Here is a 21,265-nt window from a genome sequence, read left to right on the forward strand (position 1 = left end):
TGATGGGACCTGGCTTCCCCTCAGGCTCTGCCCTGCCACACCCCCGTGCCTGCCCTTGGCCACAGCCTCTACCTTACCCAAACCCTGACATTCCCTCCACCCCCCCACCCCAACTAGGAATTGCCTGCAACCCTCACTGGCTGCTATGCAGACTCTCAGCCGTCCCTGTTGGGAGGAGGGGGGCAGCTGCTTCCCTTCCCAGGGAATTGGGGGAGGGGAGTGGACACAGGACTCTAACTTCCCGTCCTAGGAAAACCACACACCCCATGGGGCCCAACTAAGTACTAATTTTCTACCTTTTCTCTCCCCAGTCTCAGAAATCAGGAGGCTTTTCCTCTAATGGGACGTGCATGCTTTCCATTGTGTTTTAAGAGAGGACATGGTGGAAAGGAAGCAGAAGACTGAGGGCGAGCCATCCTCACTTCGAATTCAGACTCACCTGCTTACTGGCACCATCTCCCTCATGGGCCTCTCTGCTTGAGATAGTTGTCATCCCACTAGATGACTTCTAACACCCTGAGCAGTCTGGGACCCCAGGAGCCCCTGAACACCACCCCTCACCTCGCCCCAGGCCTATCCAAGGGTGGGGAAGAAGTAGAGCTCAGAAGCGCGGACGCCAGCCCCAGCCCCATGGACCTGCCCCCGCAGCTCTTCTTTGCCCTCTATGCGGCCGCCTTTGCTCTGGGCTTCCCACTCAACGCCCTGGCCATTGGGGGTGCCGTGTCCCATGCCCGGCTCCGCCTCACCCCTAGCCTTGTCTATGCCCTCCATCTGGGCTGCTCTGACCTCTTGCTGGCAGCCTCTCTGCCCCTGAAGGCGGTGGAGGCCCTGGCCTTGGGTGCCTGGCCTCTGCCGGCCCCACTCTGTCCTGCCTTTGCTCTTGCCCACTTCGCTCCGCTCTATGCCGGCGGGGGCTTCCTGGCTGCCCTGAGCGTCGGCCGCTACCTAGGGGCTGCTTTCCCCCTGGGCTACCAAGCTGCCCGGAGACCGTGCTATTCCTGGGGGGTGTGTGCGGCCATATGGGGCCTTGTGCTCTGTCACCTGGGGCTGGTGTTTGGGTTGGAGGCTCCAGGAGGCTGGATGGACAATACCACCAGCTCCCTGGGCATCAACACACCAGTCAATGGCTCTCCAGTCTGCCTGGAGGCCTGGGACCCAGCCTCAGCGGGGCCCGCTCGCCTCAGCCTCTCTCTCCTGCTCTTCTTCCTGCCCCTGAGCATTACAGCCTTCTGTTACGTGGGTTGCCTTCGGGCGCTGGTCCGCTCAGGCCTGAGCCACAGACGGAAGCTAAGGGCAGCCTGGGTGGCCGGCGGGGCCCTGCTCACACTGCTGCTCTGCTTAGGACCTTACAACGCCTCCAATGTGGCTGGCTTCCTGCGCCCCAACATGGGAGGCTGCTGGCGGAAACTGGGGCTCATCACAGGGGCTTGGAGTGTGGTGCTCAACCCGCTGGTGACTGGCTACTTGGGACGGGCTACCGGGAGGGTGACAAGTGTGGCAAGAACAAAAGGAAGGACATCCCAGAAGTAGTAGCCCCTGCTGGGGAGAAGGGGCATGGAAGAGAGCTGGTTGCTTGTCTGGACCCCTGGAGCCCAGAACCAAAGAAACTGCAGGGCAGCCTGGCCTGGGAGCATCCTTGGACCTGCTTATGGAAAGAACTGAGCCTGGCCGAAGACTGCATCCCAGCTGGAGGGCAGAAGGGAGGCCGAGAGCTAGGTCACAGCAGGAAGGTAAGCTTGCCTCTGTACACATCAGCGTGACTCCCTACCTCTGCCTGTCCCTTTTCTTCTCGTGCCCCACCTGCCAGTGCTACGGAAGTTTTCTTCCAATATAGAGGAAATGCCACTCTGATGATACACTTTGGGAGACGCTACTCCCAAAATATTTCCTTGGAAAGAACAGTTTAATTTCCCAATAAGAGAAGAGGCAGGAGCAAGATACTGATGCTGTTATACCATCCGGAACTCACAAGAGGGCACCATTCGAACTGTGAATGGGAAGTTGGTAGGAAAAGCTGCCTCTGCAGGGAGAAAAAATACTAGCAACACCAGAAATAGTCATGAACAGAGAGTCTCTGAGACACGACAGTCACCACATCGAGCACTTTAAAAGCGTCCCATTTCACACAATCCTTTGATATGGCCATGCAGCTGCTGTACACATGGGCAGGTGGTTCACTGCACAAGTGTGCCAGGCAGAGGGGCAAACATTGATCAAACTTAACCTGAGCTTTGCTCACCAAGCCATGTGCCTGGCATGCGGCTGTTTCCATCCGAAGGAAAGAATATGTTATTCTAATCTGAACAAAGTTACTGCTTAATCCTCAAGCAGTGCACCCTGGTGGAGGGTGCTGCCACCTGGTGGAGGGCGCCTTTCCCTCATTTGTACAGAGGCACTATGTACGTTAGCTACAGACCTGGAACAAGTATTATCACCATCTTCCTTTTGCAGGTTAAGAAATGTTCCCATGGACAAACCATAAGAGACTCTTACTGTCACAAAACAAAGTGAGGGTGACCGGGGGGAGAGGGGTAGGGAGAGGGTGGTGGGGTTATGGACATTGGGGAGGGTATGTGCTATGGTGAGTGCTATGAAGTGTGTAAACCTGGTGATTCACAGACCTGTACCCCTGGGGTTAATAATACATTATATGTTTATTAAAAAAATTAAAAAAAAAAAAAGAAATGTTCCCAAGGCCCTACAGCAAGGAAAGGTGGATGTGGGATGTGATACTTCAAGGCAGGACCTCCAAAGGGCAGGGGCATTTGAAAAACTGGGTATCAGGGTGAACGTCTATCCTTGTGGTCCACTTTGCAAGGGTGAATGGTGGCACCCTTAACCCGTGAGAGAGTGGGTAGAGGAGAGTGTCCATGGAGGAGACAAACACCTGGGCATTTGCTCTGATGAGACGAGGTGCAGGAAACAGACTTGTTCCTTTAAAGATGATAATGCCACGGACATATAAGACACAGGAAGGCTAGCTACATACCCGGCATGCACGAACCAGTTTATATAAGCTATTTCTTTTTATGCATAAATGTCCACGAGGGCACGGCATTTTATTTGCTGATATATTCCCAGCACCTAGAGGGGAGCTTGGCACATAGCGGGCTTTCATTCAATGTTTACTGCATGAATGAATGTTCACAATAGCCTTCCAAGGAAAACGTTATTTCCTGTTGTATAACTAAAACAGACCAGAGAAGTTACGAAACTTGTCTGAGGCTCTGCAAAAGTGAGAAACAAGTTTATTCCCTGCACAGTGGTGAGACCAACGAATTTCAGTGTAAGCTGACCTCTAGCCCAAGTGGCCTCACTCCCCTCCTCCCAGAAAGCCAGGGACAGCTCTCTCTCCCACTGCTCGGGAGCACCTGCTGCTGCTGGACCACTTCTTCTGGAGAATTGTACCTGCTCCTTCTAAGGGTGGAATTTAGGGTCCCTGAAGCCCCACGTGATCTGCCATCAGCACCCTCATGACCCTCGCCCCCTAAGCCCGAAGGCTTCTATGTGTTCTCCCAGCAGGTCAGCCCATGCACCTGTCATTCTGTTTGCCTTAAGTGTTTCCGCCATGGCTCTCTGCCTTTGTGCCACTGAGGTTTTATTACCCTCTGACCACTCCATTCCCCGAGATCTCACTCCCATGAAACTCACGACAGCAAAAACTATTTTCAACAACTTATTTGAGATAAAATCGATACCTAATAAAATTCACCCATTTTAAGTGTACAAGTCAATGCTTTTCAGCAAATTTACTAAGGTAGGCAACTCTCACTTTCATCCAGTTTAGAACATTTTCATCTGCCCAGTAAGACCCCGTCCTGGTCATTTACAGTTAATCCCCCTAAGTCCCTGGGGCAATGAGTAATCTATTTTCTATAGATACAAATTGGCCCGTTCTGGACATTTCATATAAATAATTTTCATATAAATGGAAACATACAATGGCCACAAAAAATGGCCTTTTATATCTCACTTGTTTCACTTGGCAAGTTTTTGGGGTTCTAGTACTCATAGGTATTTCATTCCATCTTATGGGCAAATAGTATCCCATCGTAGGGACCGGCCACGATTCATCCTTTCAGCAGCTGATGGACCATCGGTGTGGGGGGGGGGTGCAGTTTCCTGCTTTCTGGCTAGTATGAATAATGCTATTGTGAACACTGCTGAAGCAGATACCGATGGTGGAGCTGGATCACACAGTAAACTGATATTAACTGTTTTAAGAAACTGCTTTCCAAAGTCACTCTACCATTTTATATTCTTGCCAGCAAAGAATGAGAAGATTCCCACTCCTTTACCTCCGGCCAACCATCTGGCCTTGTCCAATTTTTTTTGCCTATAGCCATTCCAGCGGGCATAAAAGGGTTATCTCACTGTACTCCATAAATATTTGAATGAATAAATCCATAATCTCTGAAGTTGGACAGAACTGGAGTTTGAACCTCAGGGGTGATCCTTAACAAGCTGCGTTGCCTGGAGTGAGTCACTTCCCCACCGAGGAGACCGAGGACAGAACGGCGATGCCCTCAAGGGCAGAGTGTCTGCTACTGATTATGTGACCCCAAACCATCATTACCATCATTAGTCTTCTCGTTATTACCATCACCCCGGAGACAAGCCCACACCAGTGACCGGGATGATGGCAGCCAGCGTCTGTTAGGTTACTCACCACCACATGCCAGGCTCCCTTCTCAGCCCTTGACATATTGATGCTCTCATCTAACGATAACCCTATGAAATTGGTACTGGAATGGTCCCTCCTTTGCAGATGGAGAAGCGGAGACAGAGTTTAGTCACTTGCCCGAAATCACAGAGTCAGTGACAGAGCCAAGAACAGAGCCAGGCCACGGGCTCCAGATCCCCAGGCTCTCCATCACTGCCTTAGGCTGCCTGCCCTTATAAGGCAATTAGATGGCTGCCATTCCAGAGAAACAGATAAGAATCAAGTCGGGGATCCGAGAGAGGAAGATGAGATTGGCTCAGGGTTGTCTCAGGCATCCTCCCCACCCCTCCGAGACAGCTCAAGAGCAGGGCACAGAGTAGTGGAATTTGCTCCTCGTTTTGCATACGGGCTCAGAGCTGGTAAAGGAGATAAACGCATCTTTTGTGCGATTGCTCAACGGTGAATGATGTCACCGGCCTTTATCAGTTCTGCTAGATAATAGCTAACTTACACTGTTCTCCAGGAGCTGGCAAAGAGCTGGGGGCAGAGCAGCTGAGTTCTCAAATTAAGCAGGTGAGCATGGGGTCCTGAGGGGCTTGGGAGGGGGCCCCTTGGTAGAAAGGGACAGGGAACAGCGTTTGACCAGGAAGACAGGCAGGCTGACCGTGTTGGAGAAAGCATCAGAGGGCATGAGGGGGTTGCGGGGAGGGGCAGGGGACAGTGCTCCCTGCCAATGGTTGAGATGCTGCTGGCACAGGGCATGAAGTCCTCCCACCTCCGAGCCTGTCCCCTCCATCTAGCTGTCTCTTTCCCCAGTGGCCATCACCATGAGCACAAATCCGAAATGGTCCTTCTTCCCCGGCGATCACTGGCTCTACTTCTCCGTGTACCTCTTCACCTTCATCGTGGGGCTCCCCCTCAACGTGATGGCCCTGGTGATCTTCATCGGCAAGCTGCGGCGGCGCCCGGTGGCCGTGGACGTGCTTTTGCTCAACCTGACCCTCTCTGACCTGCTCCTGCTGCTCTTCCTGCCATTCCGCATGGTGGAGGCCGCTAGTGCCATGCGCTGGCCCCTGCCCTTAGTCTTCTGCCCCCTCTCTGGATTCCTCTTCTTCACCACCATCTATCTGACCTCCCTCTTCCTGACAGCTGTAAGCATTGAGCGCTTCCTGAGCGTGGCCTACCCGCTATGGTACAAGGCCCGGCCCAGGCCTGGACAGGCCAGCCTGGTCAGCGGCGTCTGCTGGCTCCTGGCCAGCGCTCACTGCAGCGTGGTCTACATCACTGAATTCTCAGGCAACTCCTCCTACAGCCAGACTACGAACAGCACCTGCTACTTGGAATTCAAGGAGGCCCAGCTGGCTGTCCTCCTCCCCGTCAGGCTGGAGATGGCTGTGGTCCTTTTTGGAGTGCCGCTGCTCATCACCAGCTACTGCTACGGCCGCCTGGTGTGGGTGCTCAGCAGGGGAGCCAACCACCGGCGGCAGCGGCGGGTGATTGGGCTTGTGGTAGCCACCCTGCTCAACTTCCTTGTCTGCTTCGGGCCCTACAACGTGTCTCATGTTGTGGGCTACATCAAGGGTGAAAGCCCAGCGTGGAGAAGTTATGTGCTGCTTCTGAGCACCCTGAATTCTTGTGTCGACCCCCTTGTCTACTACTTCTCATCATCCGGATTCCAGGCTGACTTTCACGAGCTGCTGAGAAGGCTGACAGGGGGCAGGGGCCCTTGGAAGCAGGAGGGCAGCGCGAAGCTCAAGAAGAATGAGGAGGGGGGCAGCCATGGGAGCTGTCCAACGTAGCGAACAGGGAGCGGACTCTGGCAGTGGCCAGGCAGTTCCTAGCTGGAGTCAGGCAGGACTGGGGAGTGAGGTGGGGGAGCCGGGGGTTGATGCAGCTGGGGTGGAGCAAGCACCCAGCCTCCCCAAGGATGCTCACTCAAGCCTTGCTCTCGGTCTTACCCAACTGCCCTCCTTTTCCATTCTCCCTCTGCCCCCCACCCCTGATGCTGTGGATGAGCCCTGGGAGACAGTCAGGATGAGAGCACGCTCTGGAGAAAAATGACCTCCCATTGTAGCAGGGCGGCTCCTGTGCTTTTTGGAAGGTAAAGGAGGAGTTGAGAGCAGTGACCAGGGACTGAGGGAGCTGCCTGGTGGCTTGGGACAGGAGGGGGAAGAAGCCACCCTCCAGAGCTGCTCCTACTCTCAGGTCAAGAGTGGGTACACAAAACCCCAGGCTTGAGGAAGCATCCTGCTCTCATGCGGATTTTTCCACAAAGTTTCCATTGTTCAATAAATTCAGATTTCCGGGGACATTTATGAAAAATAATAGAAGAAAAATTACCTAAATAAATCTGGTAGCAAGTAAAAGAGCATGGTCTTTCCTTTTATTTTATTTTTATTTATTTATTTATTTTTTTTTTTTTTGAGAGAGAGAGAGGAAGTGCATACACGTGCAAGTGGGGTTGGGGGGGATGCAGAGAGAGAGAGAGAATCTCAAGCAGGCTCTACACCCAGTGCAGAGCCTGACACAGGGCTTGATCTCACAACCCTGAGCTGAAATCAAGAAATCAGGAGCTGGATGCTCAGCCACCACCCAAGGGCCCCTGTCTTTTTCTCATGGTATATCTAGGCCAAATGGGATTGGTGCATGGAAGCATAAAACACCTAGACTCCGAAGGAAAAGAGCTAAAATCCCTAGATGTCAGGAGAGGATCTGCGTTGAAGGAATAAAAGTAACAGCTACTCTATGGGAAGGACTTGGCCTCACCCACGAGCTTCTTCTATCCCCTCACTAACCACAGCAGATACTATTATTATTCCCGCTTTGCAGGTGAAGGGATGGGCCAAGAAGCTGAAGTCTCCTACCTGAGATCCTACAGTCCGTAAGTGATTGCAGCAGGCCTGGAGGCCAGAATTAGCTGATCCCGACTTCCATGTCCCTCACCCACTCTCCTCTTCTGCCTCCAGCTGTGTGTCATCTGCAGAGAGGGGGCCGAGTCTGGCTTCCAGAGCCAGCGAGACAATCTGCCCAGGACAGATGTAAACAGGCCATGAGGACAACTGGAACGACATGCAAAGCAGCTCAGCTGTTGCTAAGTCCTCTTCCCTTATTATTAGAAACCCACTCGAAAAAACAAAGCTTATCAGTCAGCACAGTTGACTTCAAAGACAGATGTATGTTCTTAAGAGCTATTTTTATCAAGATGGGACCATTTAGTAAGCTTTCCTTTCCTACTGAGGGGTGGTGCATGAGAAAGCGTGGGTTAGAGCTTCCTCTACCAGCAAGGCGACCAGAGCAACATGGGTGCCTGTTTGTACTCACTCTGCTCTAGTTCAAAAACAGTTGTTGTGCACCTACTGTGTGCAGCTGGCTGGGCTGAGCACTGCAAGGGCTTTTATTTTTTATTTTTTAAGATTTTTATTTATTTATTTATTTGACAGACAGAGATCACAAGTAGGCAGAAAGGCAGGCAGAGAGAGAGGAGGAAAGCAGGCTCCCTGCTTGAGCAGAGAGCCTAATGTGGGGCTCGATCCCAGGACCCTGAGATCATGACCTGAGCCGAGGCAGAGGCTTTAACCCACTGAGCCATCCAGGTGCCCCTGCAAGGGCTTTTAGTGTGAATGTCTTTAGCATCTGCTTTTCTCCTGGGGTGAAGGTCACTGGAGAACCACAGCTGGCTGTGGGTGCAGGGCTGGGTTTCAGAGGAAGGGGAGAGACATCATCTCAGCGCCAAGATGGAGGCATGCGCTGTCTCTCTGACCTGTGACTCATCTTCTGTCCCAAGGCACTCAGCCCTGGTGACAGCTAAGAACTTAATAAAAACATGAGTCTACATGGTTCAGATAGGGAACAAAGGTTGACATGGAGTCCTGTGTGTGACTCCAGAATTGGTAACAAGGACCCAACTCAGAACAAAAAGGAATTGGAAATCCCATGTTCTAGAGAGAGCCACGAAGAACAGGAACCTGACTCCTCTCCCAGGGTTTACAATGAGGAAGAAGAGGCAGCTTTGAGGGCTTTGCTGCTTCCAACTATCCCCCAGCACTAACCCCTTCCCAGTCTGTTAAGCAAAAGGCTAGGGGTGGAGAGAGTGAAAAGTCATCAGAGGTTGGGTGGTTGTCTAGGCCATAGTGAGGGGACTATGGTGGCATTTCCCATATCTTGCAGAAGCCAAGGGACAGGGGTGCTCAGGGAATGGCAGGTGTCTTCTGTGACTGTTGCCCTGTGCCTGTCTAGGCAGAGAAATGAGACCAGCAGACACGTGGTGTGGGAGTGTGTGTGCGTGACAAGCACCGTGCTCTCTCGCCAGCTGGTCGAGCAAGCAGGTGAGAGCTCCCCATGGGTGAAGTGGAAATTCTAGATGCTGGAAGAGGTCAAACCAGGTTGGCTCTCCCAAGACAGAGGTCAGAAGAACTCAATTCTAGCTACAACAGAAAGCCAGCAAGTGGGCATCCAATGCACAATGGACACCAAAAGCTACTCGGTATTTAGCTAAAGCACTGTTGCCCAAGCTTTTTTGTATCTCCATCCCCTCAAGGAGCCTTGTTGGGTATTTCTTCTTATTCATCACCTTCTTCTGCCCTGCCAGTGAAATTTTAATACAACACACACACTAGACACCTGTTTATGGGTACAGCCGTTTGGAAGGCCACAAACCATTGCTCTCCTGTGACTCATTTTCCCCTCTTTGGGGGACAGTGTTGGCTCTGCTGAGAACACATGAGCTAGAGAAGCGGTTTTACCTCACAGAATGATAAGGACCATCTCACACAACCGTAGCCCAATGAAGTGATGTTTACTAGGCTGCTGGAGCAAAGGAGACCACATTCCAGAGGAAGCATGGGCACCTCACCAGAGAAGAGACAGGGGTATTTTAGGATTCGGGGTGAGGGGAATATTTGGGTGAACTTTCAGTGAAGCAGTGCTTGACAAGCTCAGCGCAAAGACACCTGTATTCAAAGAGGTCAATGTTAGGTCCGGGCTGAGAAGTGGACTCTGGGTCCTGTTCTTCTGGAAAATATGAAGAAAAGGCAAAGGCAGAATTCTGTGTCTGAAAACCCTTGTTCTGAAGCTCTGGGGGTTGAAAAGCTGGGCTGCTTGTCGGTGTCACACGTTCCCGCTCAGACTCTTTTTTTTTTTTTTTAAAGATTTTATTTATTTACTTGACAGAGAGAGATCACAAGTAGGCAGAGAGGCAGGCAGAGAGAGGAAGGAAGGAGGCTCCCCGCCGAGCAGAGAGCCCGACATGGGGCTCGATCCCAGGACCCTGGGATCATGACCCGAGCCAGGGGCAGAGGCTTAACCCACTGAGCCACCCAGGTGCCCCCCCGCTCAGACTCTTGGAGCAGCAAAGGGGATGTTTAGTTCTTCACTGACCGGATTTCAAACAGCCAATTTTCTGACAGCGGGATTTTAGGAAGCAAGGGTTCTCAGCAATATAATTTTGTTAATTAAAAAACAAGTTCTTCAAGGTTTACAAAAGGAACTCATTGATGGCCAGGATGGAGGAGGAGATTTTCTTTCCTAGTAGGAAGGGTCCCCCTGCAGAAGGAGGGGAGGAAGGACAGACATGACCCATCCCTGCCACAGGTTCCCTGGGCCATAGGTCAGGTCTCAGCGTATAGGGAACAGAGAGGAGGCCAGAAGTTTTAAATTTCCAAGTGCACCAGAAACCGAGGGAGGCTATTCACAAAGTCATTAAGAAACTGGCAAAGAGGGGAGCCAGGGTGGCGCAGTCGGCTAAGTAGTTGCCTTCGACTCGGGTCATGATCTCAGGGTTCTGAGATAGAGCCACATATCAGGCTCCTTGCTCAGCGGGGAGTCTGCTTCTTCTTCTGCCTGCCATTCTCCCTGCTGTGCTCATGCTTTCTCTCTCTCCCTCTCAACTAACTAACTAACTAACTAATCTTTAAAGAAAAAAAGAAAGAGAGAGACGGGCAGAGACAGTTCAGTACAGCTTGGCTGATGGCCGTGAGTGTTGCAGGGTTGTGCAACAAGTTCAAACTCTCTGTAGACCAGTGCCCATCAGAGGAGGGCAGGGGGCAGACAGGAAAGCAGAGGGAAAATGGTATGGTGAGGCAGGCTGACTCGCTGTCTTTTCCGAAGTTGAAGACACCGCCTGTGACCAGAGCCTTTTGCTGTTCTAGCAAGTGGCCTCTCAGCCAGTGAACGTGCCTGGCCGGGTAAAAGGAAGCTGTGATGCAGGGCTGAGAGGTCAGTCTGCCTCAGCTCGGGTACTGGTCAGGGTCGGGGGAGCAAGAAAGGAGGTGAAGGACAGATGGGGGTGAGCAAGAAACTTGGGACTCTGAAAAACTGGTTGCAAAACTCATGCCGAAGCAGGAAGCAGAGCAGCAATAAAGGTAAGAAAATGTGGAAGACCTCAGGCCATGGATTCTGGGAGATGAGAATTGTAAGTGGGACACAGAGTCTGCTGTGGAGGAAAAAAATAAAGTGAAATAGTGTGAGAAAGTGCTCAACTTTTTACCTTCCTCTCTCTGACATGACCTCTCCCGTTTAAAAAAAAAAAAAAGAACCCAAGGCAATATAGGTAGTTGCAGCCCTTAAAACTGCAGAGTCTATGAGAAGCCTGCTGACTTCCCTTTAAGGCCAGTTCTAAAAAACCATTTGACTGGAGGGAGATCAAGGCACCAATATGTTGGCCAGCAATCTGGGAAAAGGATGCTAGGATCACATTCCAGAAAAGAATGGGAGAGAAGAAATTAAGTCTGAGAAAATGGGTGAGCATGGGATGGTGCATAGAGCTCCCCCCTCCCCATGGAAGCATGGAGCGAGGGGAGAGAAAATGTTGCAGAAGAGGAAATGGGGTCCAGAAATGTTTTTGGAAGGGAGGTGATTTTGCTGAATTTAGACTCGTTTCACTGAATGTAGACAACCAAATCAACCAACCATACCCTGGTGCAGAACCCCCAGTTCCAGCATTAAATTGTAATTGGCACTAATCACGACGATATCATTTCCCTTTATTGGTGACTGCTCTCAGAATGTACACACAATTACCCAATTCTAGACAGCAAAAGGTGAGAAGTCTACTGGGGGAGAAGGATGTCTGGGAAAGATTTTTCTCCATACTGAAAGAGATAGCTGTGTGAGGAGCTGCTCTCCCCCTTCCTGGTTTGGAAACTTTTACATGAAGATGTGATACTTGGAGCTGTGGCAGCCATTTGGGGGCCTTAGGGCTTATGGCCACAAACTTGAGGAAGGAAGCTAACAAGCTAAGGGTGGCAAAGGAGAAGGATAAAAAGGCCTTGTTGAGCTGGGACCCCTACTTCCACACTCATTGTCAATAAACACTCCTATAGCTGACTCACTATTAGCCAGAGAGTCTCTCTAACTCATAGCAAAGGCATCTTAACTGTAACATTTGTTACAGTTAAGCCTGTCTCTAAACAAGACTCTATCCAAACATCCTATGTCCTACTAGAATCCACTTGGTGACATCTTCTCATCGTCTAACTTGTTTAATGATCCTGGAATTTCTAAATTCTGACTATTTACTTTGGAGGAACTATGAAATCCTTGTGTTTATCTTACCTATCAGAGCTGGACTCAAGGGAGATTTCTTATGGATCCCGTCAAGTAGCCCTAGTACCAAGATGTTGGGACTCCCCTCATTCGAAGGCTTATGGGAGCCGATTGGCTGGGTCTGTGAGGACACAGCATTACAAGACAAAAAACCCAAAACTACTGGATGGGACCTTTTTTGAGGCAGAATATCATCTGACTGATAGTCTGGGTTGCAAGCACTTCTCCTTTTATTGATAAAAATTCCCATGCTTGGTATGAGACACAGATTGCCATGGAAACAAGAGAGGGTTGAATGGGGTAGGGGGATCATGAACGATATCCTCAGTGTTCTTAGAAACAGGAGAGCTATGCAGTCTTCCTGTCTGTGGAGTCACTGTCACACACATAATGGCTACATGACGATGACAAGGTGTCTTCCTGGATGCTTAATTCACCACTTAACAATGTGAGTGCACGGTTAGGAGTTTGTGGCTTACCTTGTCCCTGCCCCCCTTCTAATAATTGTTGCTTAGTGGTTCTCAGTGCTCAGAACACAACCCTCATCTTTCTGACACCCTAGAAACCTCTTTCAGAATAACTCCTTGTTTGCTCATCCTCTGGAAAACCATCAAATTATATGCTGTGACTCAAAAGGTCAGCTGGAGAACACATAAACGGGAAGGTTCACTGCAGAGTGGACTGAACATACAGGCCAGCAAGCTTCGGGCCTGCTTGAGGGTGCTGACTGTGTTCCTGCTGTTGCACGCCCTCCCACCATACCCCAGCCAGCCTGATAAGGCATCAGGCCAGGATCTGGGAGAAGAGAAGAGAAAAACACAGGCTTTGGAGGCATTACTTGTGACCTCACAACGCAGCAATGTCCTCCCAGGTGTTACTCGGGAGGATGAGAGCAACCCTGTGCACACAGACCATACGCAAATATTCATAGCGGTTTAATCACCATAGCCCCAAATGGAAAATGGTGCAGGTGTCCATCAGGAGAGAATGAATTTAAAAACTGTGATGTAGCCATGCAACGGAATACCTCCAGGCAATAAAAGTAATGAACTGCTGACCTAGGTAACAATATGTAGCCTCTGATTCTGATACTGTGATTTATAATAACAAATAGATTTGGTCTTCAGCCAAGGGTCTTAGTTGCTCCGCGGCCCATTCCTGCCATAGAGCTCCTAAAACCCTTGGGATTTCCTAAGTGATGAGAGTGACAAAGGGGTCTTTTGTTATACTGAGGTGACTCTTGGACCCCCACTTAAGGATGGGGACTGGTTGCCAGCGGGACCAGCTGAGGGATCAGAGGGTTGGAGAAGGAACAGAGGGGCTAGAGGCTGAATCAATCCCAGTGGCTAGTGATTTCATCAATCCTGCCTCGATAATGAAGCCTCCATATTAACTCAAAAGGGTGGGGTGCAGAACTGCAACTGGGGTGCTTCCAGTTGGTGAATACTTTGAGATTTGGGGAGAGCAGCATGCTAGGAGAGGGTATGGAAGCTCTGCACCCCTTCCCCATCCCATCGCTTGCCCTGTGTGTCTCTTCCATCCGGCTATTCCTGAGTTATAGCCTTTTACGATAGATGGGTGATCTAGCAAGTAAAATATTTCTGTGAGTTCTGCGAGCCACTCTAGCAAATTAATCGGACCCTAGAAGGGGGTCATGGGAACCTCCAATCTGCAGCCATTGGGTCAGAAGCACAAGTGGACAAGCTGGACCAGCAACTGGTGTCTTGAGTGATGGTGGGGCATGGGACAGATGGGATGGCGGGGGAAGGACAGTGGGCAAGGTAGTCTTCTAGGACTAAGCCCCCTAACCTGTGGAACGTGACATTACCTCTAGGGAGACAGCATCAGTATTAAGTTGAATCACAAGATACCCAGCTAGTGTCCAGAGAATTGCTTGGTGGTGTGGGGGTGGGGGGCAGTCCCACTCCTGGTTAGAATTGGTACCAGAACCCTACCCTGACAGAAAGCAGATGAATGGTTGCCAGGAACCAGGGATGGGAGGGCAGGGGAAGATGCCCGAGTGGCACTTGAGAGGGATGGAAGTATTCTATAACTTGATTGGGATGGGGGTGACACAGATTTCTAAATTTGTCAAAACGAATCAAACTCTATGCTTAAAATGGATGCATTTTACTGTGTGTTAATTCAGCCTTTCTAAAAACAGTTACAAAAGTCACATCACCCTGCCTCTCTGGGTCACTTCATGTTATGTGTGTGCATAGTGTCGGCCATACACCCTCCCCTATTTTGACAAGCTACGCAGGTCTCTGCCTTTGTGGTGCCACTCTGCTGAAGAGACAGCTAGAGGGTGACCCAGATTGCAGGAAAAGGCTCGAAACTGTGGTACAAACAGGTGAGAAAATGGCAACCGGCTCTTATCTTGGTGCTGGAGACCCACGAGGTGTAGCAGGGAAGAGGCTGACAAGGGAATGCACCACTCGTCACAACTCAACTCCTGTCTTGTTGCCAAGAAGGGTTGTGTGTTTGGGGCTGCCATACCTTCCCATTCTTCTAGTTGAAAACCCAGCCGCTGCTGCTGGTTTTGAAATCTTACCTTTTTTGAAGGCGATAACAATGTTAACATTTGTGTTGTGTGTGGTGAACCTGAGACAAGCCTGAGGGTTGTGGTCTGGCGCCTGGGCTTGGATTCAGCCTGTGGTCTCTGCAGCAGGGGAGGCTGAGGAGGGTTGGTCTACTGGGAATGGGTGGGGAAAGAAGTAGGAGGAAGTGTCGTTTTTGCCACAAGTGCAGCTGGGAGATAACTTTGCCCAGATCAGCTGGCAAACAGTTGCAGAGATCTGCTGACTTTCTAAAATCATTCTCAGTATTTCCAAGTACCCCCTGCTCCAGCAGCCTAGCAGCCTGGCTCTGACAGCTGTGCCTCCTGCCCCTCTCCACTCCCACCTCCATCCCCTATCCCCCTTCCCCACATTAGAGAGATGTCTCTGAAGAACACAGACAGCAGCAACAGCATCTACCTATCTGTTCATGCCAGAAACCCAGGAATCGCTTTGGTTTTTTAAATTATTATTAAAGGTTTCTTTTATTACGTTTAAAATGGTCATATAATAAAAGGAACTTTTTCAGGGAGGACTCCGCAGTTCCGTGAATTTGAACACTCATGGATTCCTGTAACCACCACTGCAAGCAAGATAAAGAACTGCTCTAGTCACATCCTCCCCTGGTTCCTGACCACTTAACAACCACAGACCTATCGTAGTTTTATCTTTTCAAAAATGCCACCTAAATGGAATCAAACAGTCGCTAACCTTTTGGCACTGGCTTCTCTCACTGGGCACAATGCCCTTGAAATTCACCTTGGTTGCTGTGAGCATCACGGTTTGTTCCATTATCTGGCCCTACCATGACGTGCCCATCTACACACCTGCCGAAGGACATTGGCGTGCTTGCTGTTTAAGGCAGTGATGGATAGAGCTGCTTGAAACGTTCACGTACAGGTGTCTGTGCGGACTCAAGTTTTCATTGCTCGAGGTCAGATATCCAGGAGACGGATGGCTGAGTCATCTGGTAATTGTATGTTTAACTTTTAAAGAGACCTTCAGCCTATGTGTTGGGGACTGCGCCATTCTGCATTCCTTCCAGCAATACGAGAGATCCGGTTGCTGCACAACCTTGCAGCGCATGTGAGGTGGTGTTTCTATTTTGGCCACTCAGACAGGTGTCAGGTGGGCAGGCAGCCATCCTTGATGCCTGCTCCTTTACAGCCCACAGGCAATTTACCATCAAGTCCTACTGCTTCTATCTCCAGATGCACGTCTTGCATGAATCTGCTCCTCGGCAGAACGCAGGGCAACCATTATCTGTCACCTGGACTACAGAAGCTTCCAACCTGGTTTTTCTTCTTGCCCTTAACCCCATTAAATCCACACCACAGCCAGAGGGCCGGTTGAAGAACACTAATTGGATCAGGTCATTGTCCACCATTCATTCCTCTCCCCTCCCAGGCCCTGTGCCATCTGGTCCCACCTCTCAGAGTTTCTAAGCTCCTGAGGGGCCACCTTCACTAACATTGCTGCGCTGGCCTGGCCTCAATCAAATAGTACGTAGCACAGAGTAAGCATTTGGTATTTGATAAATAAATGAATGAATAATAACAAGTATCTCTGATTTTCTACTATTATAAATAATGCTATAAGGAACATCCTTTTCCATAAATGCTAGTGCATTTGTACATTTCCTAAGGGGTATTGCAATATTATATAGTATATATATTTGATTTTTTTATAAGTACTGACAAATTACCTTCCCCAGATGAATCAATTCTCTGTTCCTTAACCATCAGTAGGAGACTTCATAACCTTGCCAACAAGGGGAAATACCATTTTTTCATTTTTTTAAGTTCACATTTAATTTTTTAAAATAGACTCCATACCCAGGGCGGAAACCAACCTAGGGGCTCAAATTCATAACCCCAAGATCAAGACCTGAGCTGAGATCCAGAGTCATACAGTTAACCAACTGAGCTACCCAGGAGTCCCTTTAAGTTGACATTTAAAATGTAGTAACTCAATGTATTAGGGTGCTCCAGAGAAAGAACCAGTAGGATGTGTGTATACAAAGAAAGAGATTTATTTCAGAAATTGGCTTCTGTGATTATGGTGATCTGTGAGCCCAAAATCTGATGGAAAAGGCTGGAAGGCTGGAGGCTCAGGTCCAAAGGGTTGTAGTTCAATTCAAGCCCACAAGGCAGTCTTTGCTGGGAGTCAGGAGTCAAGGTTGCAACTGAATCTGAAGGCCGTCTGCTGGAGAATTCCCTATGACTCAGGGAAGGTCAGCTTTCTACTCAGGTCTTCAACTGATTGGATGAGACCCACCCACATTATGGAGAGAAATCTGCTTTACTCAAAGTCTGAGAATTTAAATGTAGATCTCATCCAAAAACATCTTCAGAGAAACATCTGGAATAACAGTTGACCAAATATATGGCCACTGTGCCCCAGCCAAGCTGATGCATAAAATTAGACATCCATTCAGAACTAATTTAATTTCTTGGATAAAAATTAAGGTAGCCAATATTTGTATATTGAAAACATGCATGTATATTTCTTCACAGAGTTGCCTTTTTCTTATTTACTTTGTGGGATACTTGCATATCTTTGAGTCTGCATACAAACCCTTTATCAGTTATATATGTAGGAAATGTGTCTTTCACTTTGTTCATAACTTTTTCCATAGCTTTACATTTTTTTTCAAAAGACTTATTTATTTTAGAGAGAGAGAGCATACACACATGGTGCAAACAGGGAGGGGGCAGAGGGAGAGAGAATCCTGATGCAGACTCCCTGCTGAGTGCAGAGCCTGTTGTGGGGCTTGATTTCAGGACCATAGGATCATGACCTGAGCAGAAATCAAGAGTTGACTGCTTAACCAACTGAGCCACCCAGGTGCCCACAGAGCTTTATATTTTTATGTGCTGAAATTTATCATTTCTTCTAAGACTTCTACATTTATGTCATGCTAGAAAAAAAAGCCTTCTCATTTATGGAGCTTAAACATGATCTCACATAATACCTTCTACACAACTTAATTAATACCTTAATATAACTTCTACAGTTTTTAAAGACATAATTGATCTTTAATACACCTGGATTTTACTTTTGTTGTCTAATTGCCACTCTTCCAAACTCTTCCAACTATCCCAGCATAATTTACTGAATAACCAGTCCCTTCCCACTGATTTGAAATGGGTTTTGATCACTTAATTAGAAAGAAGCCTCAAAATACAATCAATGCAATCCATTACACTGTAATCAACTGTAATACATTATAACAGAAAGATATCATCATTTTTACCTATCTCATTAGCAAAAAATATTAAAGATTCAAAATACCCAACATTGGAGAAGGTACACAGAAATGGGCACTTTTATACCCATTTTATGTAAATTGCTGAACATTTTCAGGAAGGTAATACAGAAATATCAATCAAAATTTTTATTTTTATTATTTTTTAAAGATTTTATTTATTTATCTGAGAGAGAGAGAGGAAGAGAGAGAGCACGGGCAGGGGGAGCAGGAGAGGGAGAAGCAGGCTCCCCACTGAGCAGGGAGCCCGACGTGGGGCTCCATGCCAGGACCCTGGGATTATGACCTGAGCTGAAGGCAGAAGCGTAAGTGACTGAACCACTCAGGCGCCCCTCTATCAAAAATTTTAAAGAATATCTCTTTGACTCAGTAATGATATCAATTACATATCTAAAAATCCATCTAACCCAAATACTCTCACACATATTTACATAGATAGACATAAAAAGACAGACGGATGTAACCGTCTTTCATACCCGATATTCACTGCAGCCCTGTTTGCCATAACAAAAGCACTGGAAACTATGACGACATGGAAGGTCACCAGGCATAGTAAACAGTGAAAAAGTGAAGTTTCAGAGCAATGTGTATGGTATTACTCCATCTGTGCACTTTTTAAAACTACACATTTATATATGTACATATATGGGTATAAACCAATGAGAGATTGCTTCTGGAAAGGAAGAAATGTCAGGAAGAAAGGAAGTAGCATTTCACATTTCACTTCTGTATTGTTGAATTCTCTTACAGTAAGGATATATTCTCACATTATCATGCCATTTTTTAAAAAGATTTTATTTATTTGACAGACAGAGATCACAAGTAGGCAGTGAGGCAGGCAGAGAGAGGCAGAGGGGGAAGCAGGCTCCCCGCCGAGCAGAGAGCCCGATGCGGGGGTCAATCCCAGGACCCTGCGATCGTGACCTGAGCGGAAGACAGAGGCTTAACCCACTGAGCCACCCAGGCGCTCCTATTATGTCATTTTTTAAATTAAAAAAATAATAATAATAGTGGAAGAACACTCACTACCTTGCTTGTGACCAAGTTAGAAGAGAGAATGGGGCACAAAAATTCCAGTTGCCTGAAAACTCACAAGGCCATTGTGAGGTTAGCTGGGATAACAGGGATAAATCATTTCACACAGTCAGGCCTCCCTGTCCCCACCCTGGGAGCTGGGAGGGGTTGAATTTTCTCAAACCTCAGGCATTAAAAACAGGTAGAGGGTTTTCTCTAAGAAAACTGAGTGTGTTATCCCTGAGAAATGCAGAAATGTGAGCAAGACTGGCCATTCAGAAATGACCCAGGAGACACCTGCGGGAGTCTCAATACCTACCCTCTGTGTGGAGCCAGCACGTGCCCTTGGACACTACCACTTCTCCCACTGATAGGAGGTAGACAACGTGACCCCAAAGGGTGACTACCAGGATAATCACTCCCACAGAGAGCTCTGAGTGATCACCGCTGAACCTGTCACACAGAATCAGCAGCAGTGACTTTAACAAGCAATCAGATTGCTCTGTGTCTCCCCGGACTGGTCTCCAGACACTGCACCCCCACCCCCACAAAAGCAGGCATGGGATTTTCCTCAAATTAGAGGGCTCCTGGGAGCTCTTGGGACATTGGGCAGCAGCCTCTGATGTACAAACTGTGTCACCCTTTTGGGAAAAGACTCCTACCAAAACAGCCAGAGAGAGGAACTTAAAAATGGTAACTTAGGGGTGGGGGTGTGGGCGAAATGGGTGAAGGGGATCAGGAAGTACAGGCTTCCAGTTAGGGAATGAATAAGTCACGAGGATAAAAGGCACAGGAAAAGGAACACATGACATCATAACAGCGATGTACAGTCAATGAGATCGTAACAGCGACGTATGACGCATTGGCACAGGATAGACAGCATCTATGTGCAGACCTGTGGAATCACCATGCTGTATATCCGAAACTAACGTCTCATTGTGTGTCAGCTATATCCAAGCAAAGTAAATAATAAAATAAAAATGAAAACGGTAACTTAGAAAAAAGATCAACAGATACCAAGTAGCCACCACATCCTGACCTCATGGGAGGCGTGAAGCCATCCCTCTAAAAACTGGTTTTAAAAGCACTGGCTCCAGACCCACCTCTAGGCCAAATGTGAGGATGCTGCGAAGTGGAAGAAGAGACACTGAGGACTGTTCTGGACCACTGGGACCTCAGTGGGACGAAAACGGAGAGCTCTTCTTGCTCACAAATAATGCACAATAGAGGGACTTGAAGACAGCCACCAGCAGGCTGGATATGTCCCTGAAGTTTAGAAGACAAAAGGCCTGGTACCAGATGCTTGCTGGGAGAAATCAAAATAGGACAGGTGTGAGTTGCTATCCCACTGACAATGGTATTAATAGAGTCCATGGCCCCTTTGGAGCAAAGCCCGCCTTGACAAGCCAGCCTAGAGTCCTTTCATGAATGACCCCACCCAAGAGTCAGCTTGGAGAAGCAGTGCGATCCCACAGAGAGGAGAACCACGGAAAGAGACTGGACTGAGTGACTAGGCCAAGGAGGCGCTCCGCATCCCAAGGTTCCAGTTGGGGAAGACCAAGGACCCGCAAGAAGTCCCCTCGGGATAATGAGTCAGCACTAGATGTGTCCCACCCGGAGGGCATCCAACCCCAGGTCATAACTGTACCAGGCCAGCTAGACATTCCTGGCCCCTCACGCTTCCTCTCTGCCCACAGGGCAGGGCCGAAAGCCAGGGCTAATGAGTGGGAGAGCACGGGAGATAAGGTGGAACAAAGACAGAGAAATGGCACCATGCCACGTGCCCCCCTCTGCAGGCTGGGAGTCCGAGGCATTGCAGAGCTGGGAGGGAGAAGCCCTCCTTGGAACAGAATTGGGAATTCTGATATTACACTGGGCTGGAGCTACGTGGTCATGACACCTCCAGACTTTTAGGATCTAAGCATACCCAAAGAAGCCATGGCCCTCAAGGAGTTGCGCCACCATAGGAAGAAGAAACGGGGTTCACTTGTATCTGCCAAATCCAGTTCACTCTGCAGCAGTTATAGTCCATCTAGGTAGCCTCAGAGTGTAGTAAGTTACCTCCCTGGCATTCAGCCTCCACACGAGGTCTAGGGCTGTTCTTGGCTCTTGTATAAGCAGATTTATTTCTGTGCAGGCAGGGGCTGCTGTCCAGGGCAGATCCTGACTCAGATCAAGGCAGCCCTGGGCCATCTGCTCACACCAGGCTCACCCCAGTGC

The 21,265-nt window shown here is 48.9% G+C and overlaps 2 protein-coding genes across 2 annotated transcripts; both read left to right on the forward strand.

The window, feature by feature from the left end:
- Positions 1 to 476: 476 nt before the first annotated feature.
- Positions 477 to 5,217, forward strand: FFAR1 (free fatty acid receptor 1). The gene is made up of 2 exons (XM_045988822.1): positions 477 to 1,730; positions 5,187 to 5,217. Exon 1 carries the CDS (start codon positions 502 to 504, stop codon positions 1,528 to 1,530), a length of 1,029 nt encoding a protein of 342 aa, XP_045844778.1. The 5' UTR covers positions 477 to 501; the 3' UTR covers positions 1,531 to 1,730; positions 5,187 to 5,217.
- On the forward strand, positions 5,114 to 6,606 carry LOC123931546 (free fatty acid receptor 3-like). The gene is made up of 2 exons (XM_045988831.1): positions 5,114 to 5,236; positions 5,480 to 6,606. The coding sequence occupies exon 2, from the start codon at positions 5,491 to 5,493 to the stop codon at positions 6,460 to 6,462; it is 972 nt and encodes a 323-aa protein (XP_045844787.1). The 5' UTR covers positions 5,114 to 5,236; positions 5,480 to 5,490; the 3' UTR covers positions 6,463 to 6,606.
- The last annotated feature ends 14,659 nt before the right edge of the window (positions 6,607 to 21,265 follow it).

The sequence above is a fragment of the Meles meles genome, chromosome 19, assembly GCF_922984935.1.
Source record: "Meles meles chromosome 19, mMelMel3.1 paternal haplotype, whole genome shotgun sequence".
NCBI lineage: Eukaryota > Metazoa > Chordata > Mammalia > Carnivora > Mustelidae > Meles > Meles meles.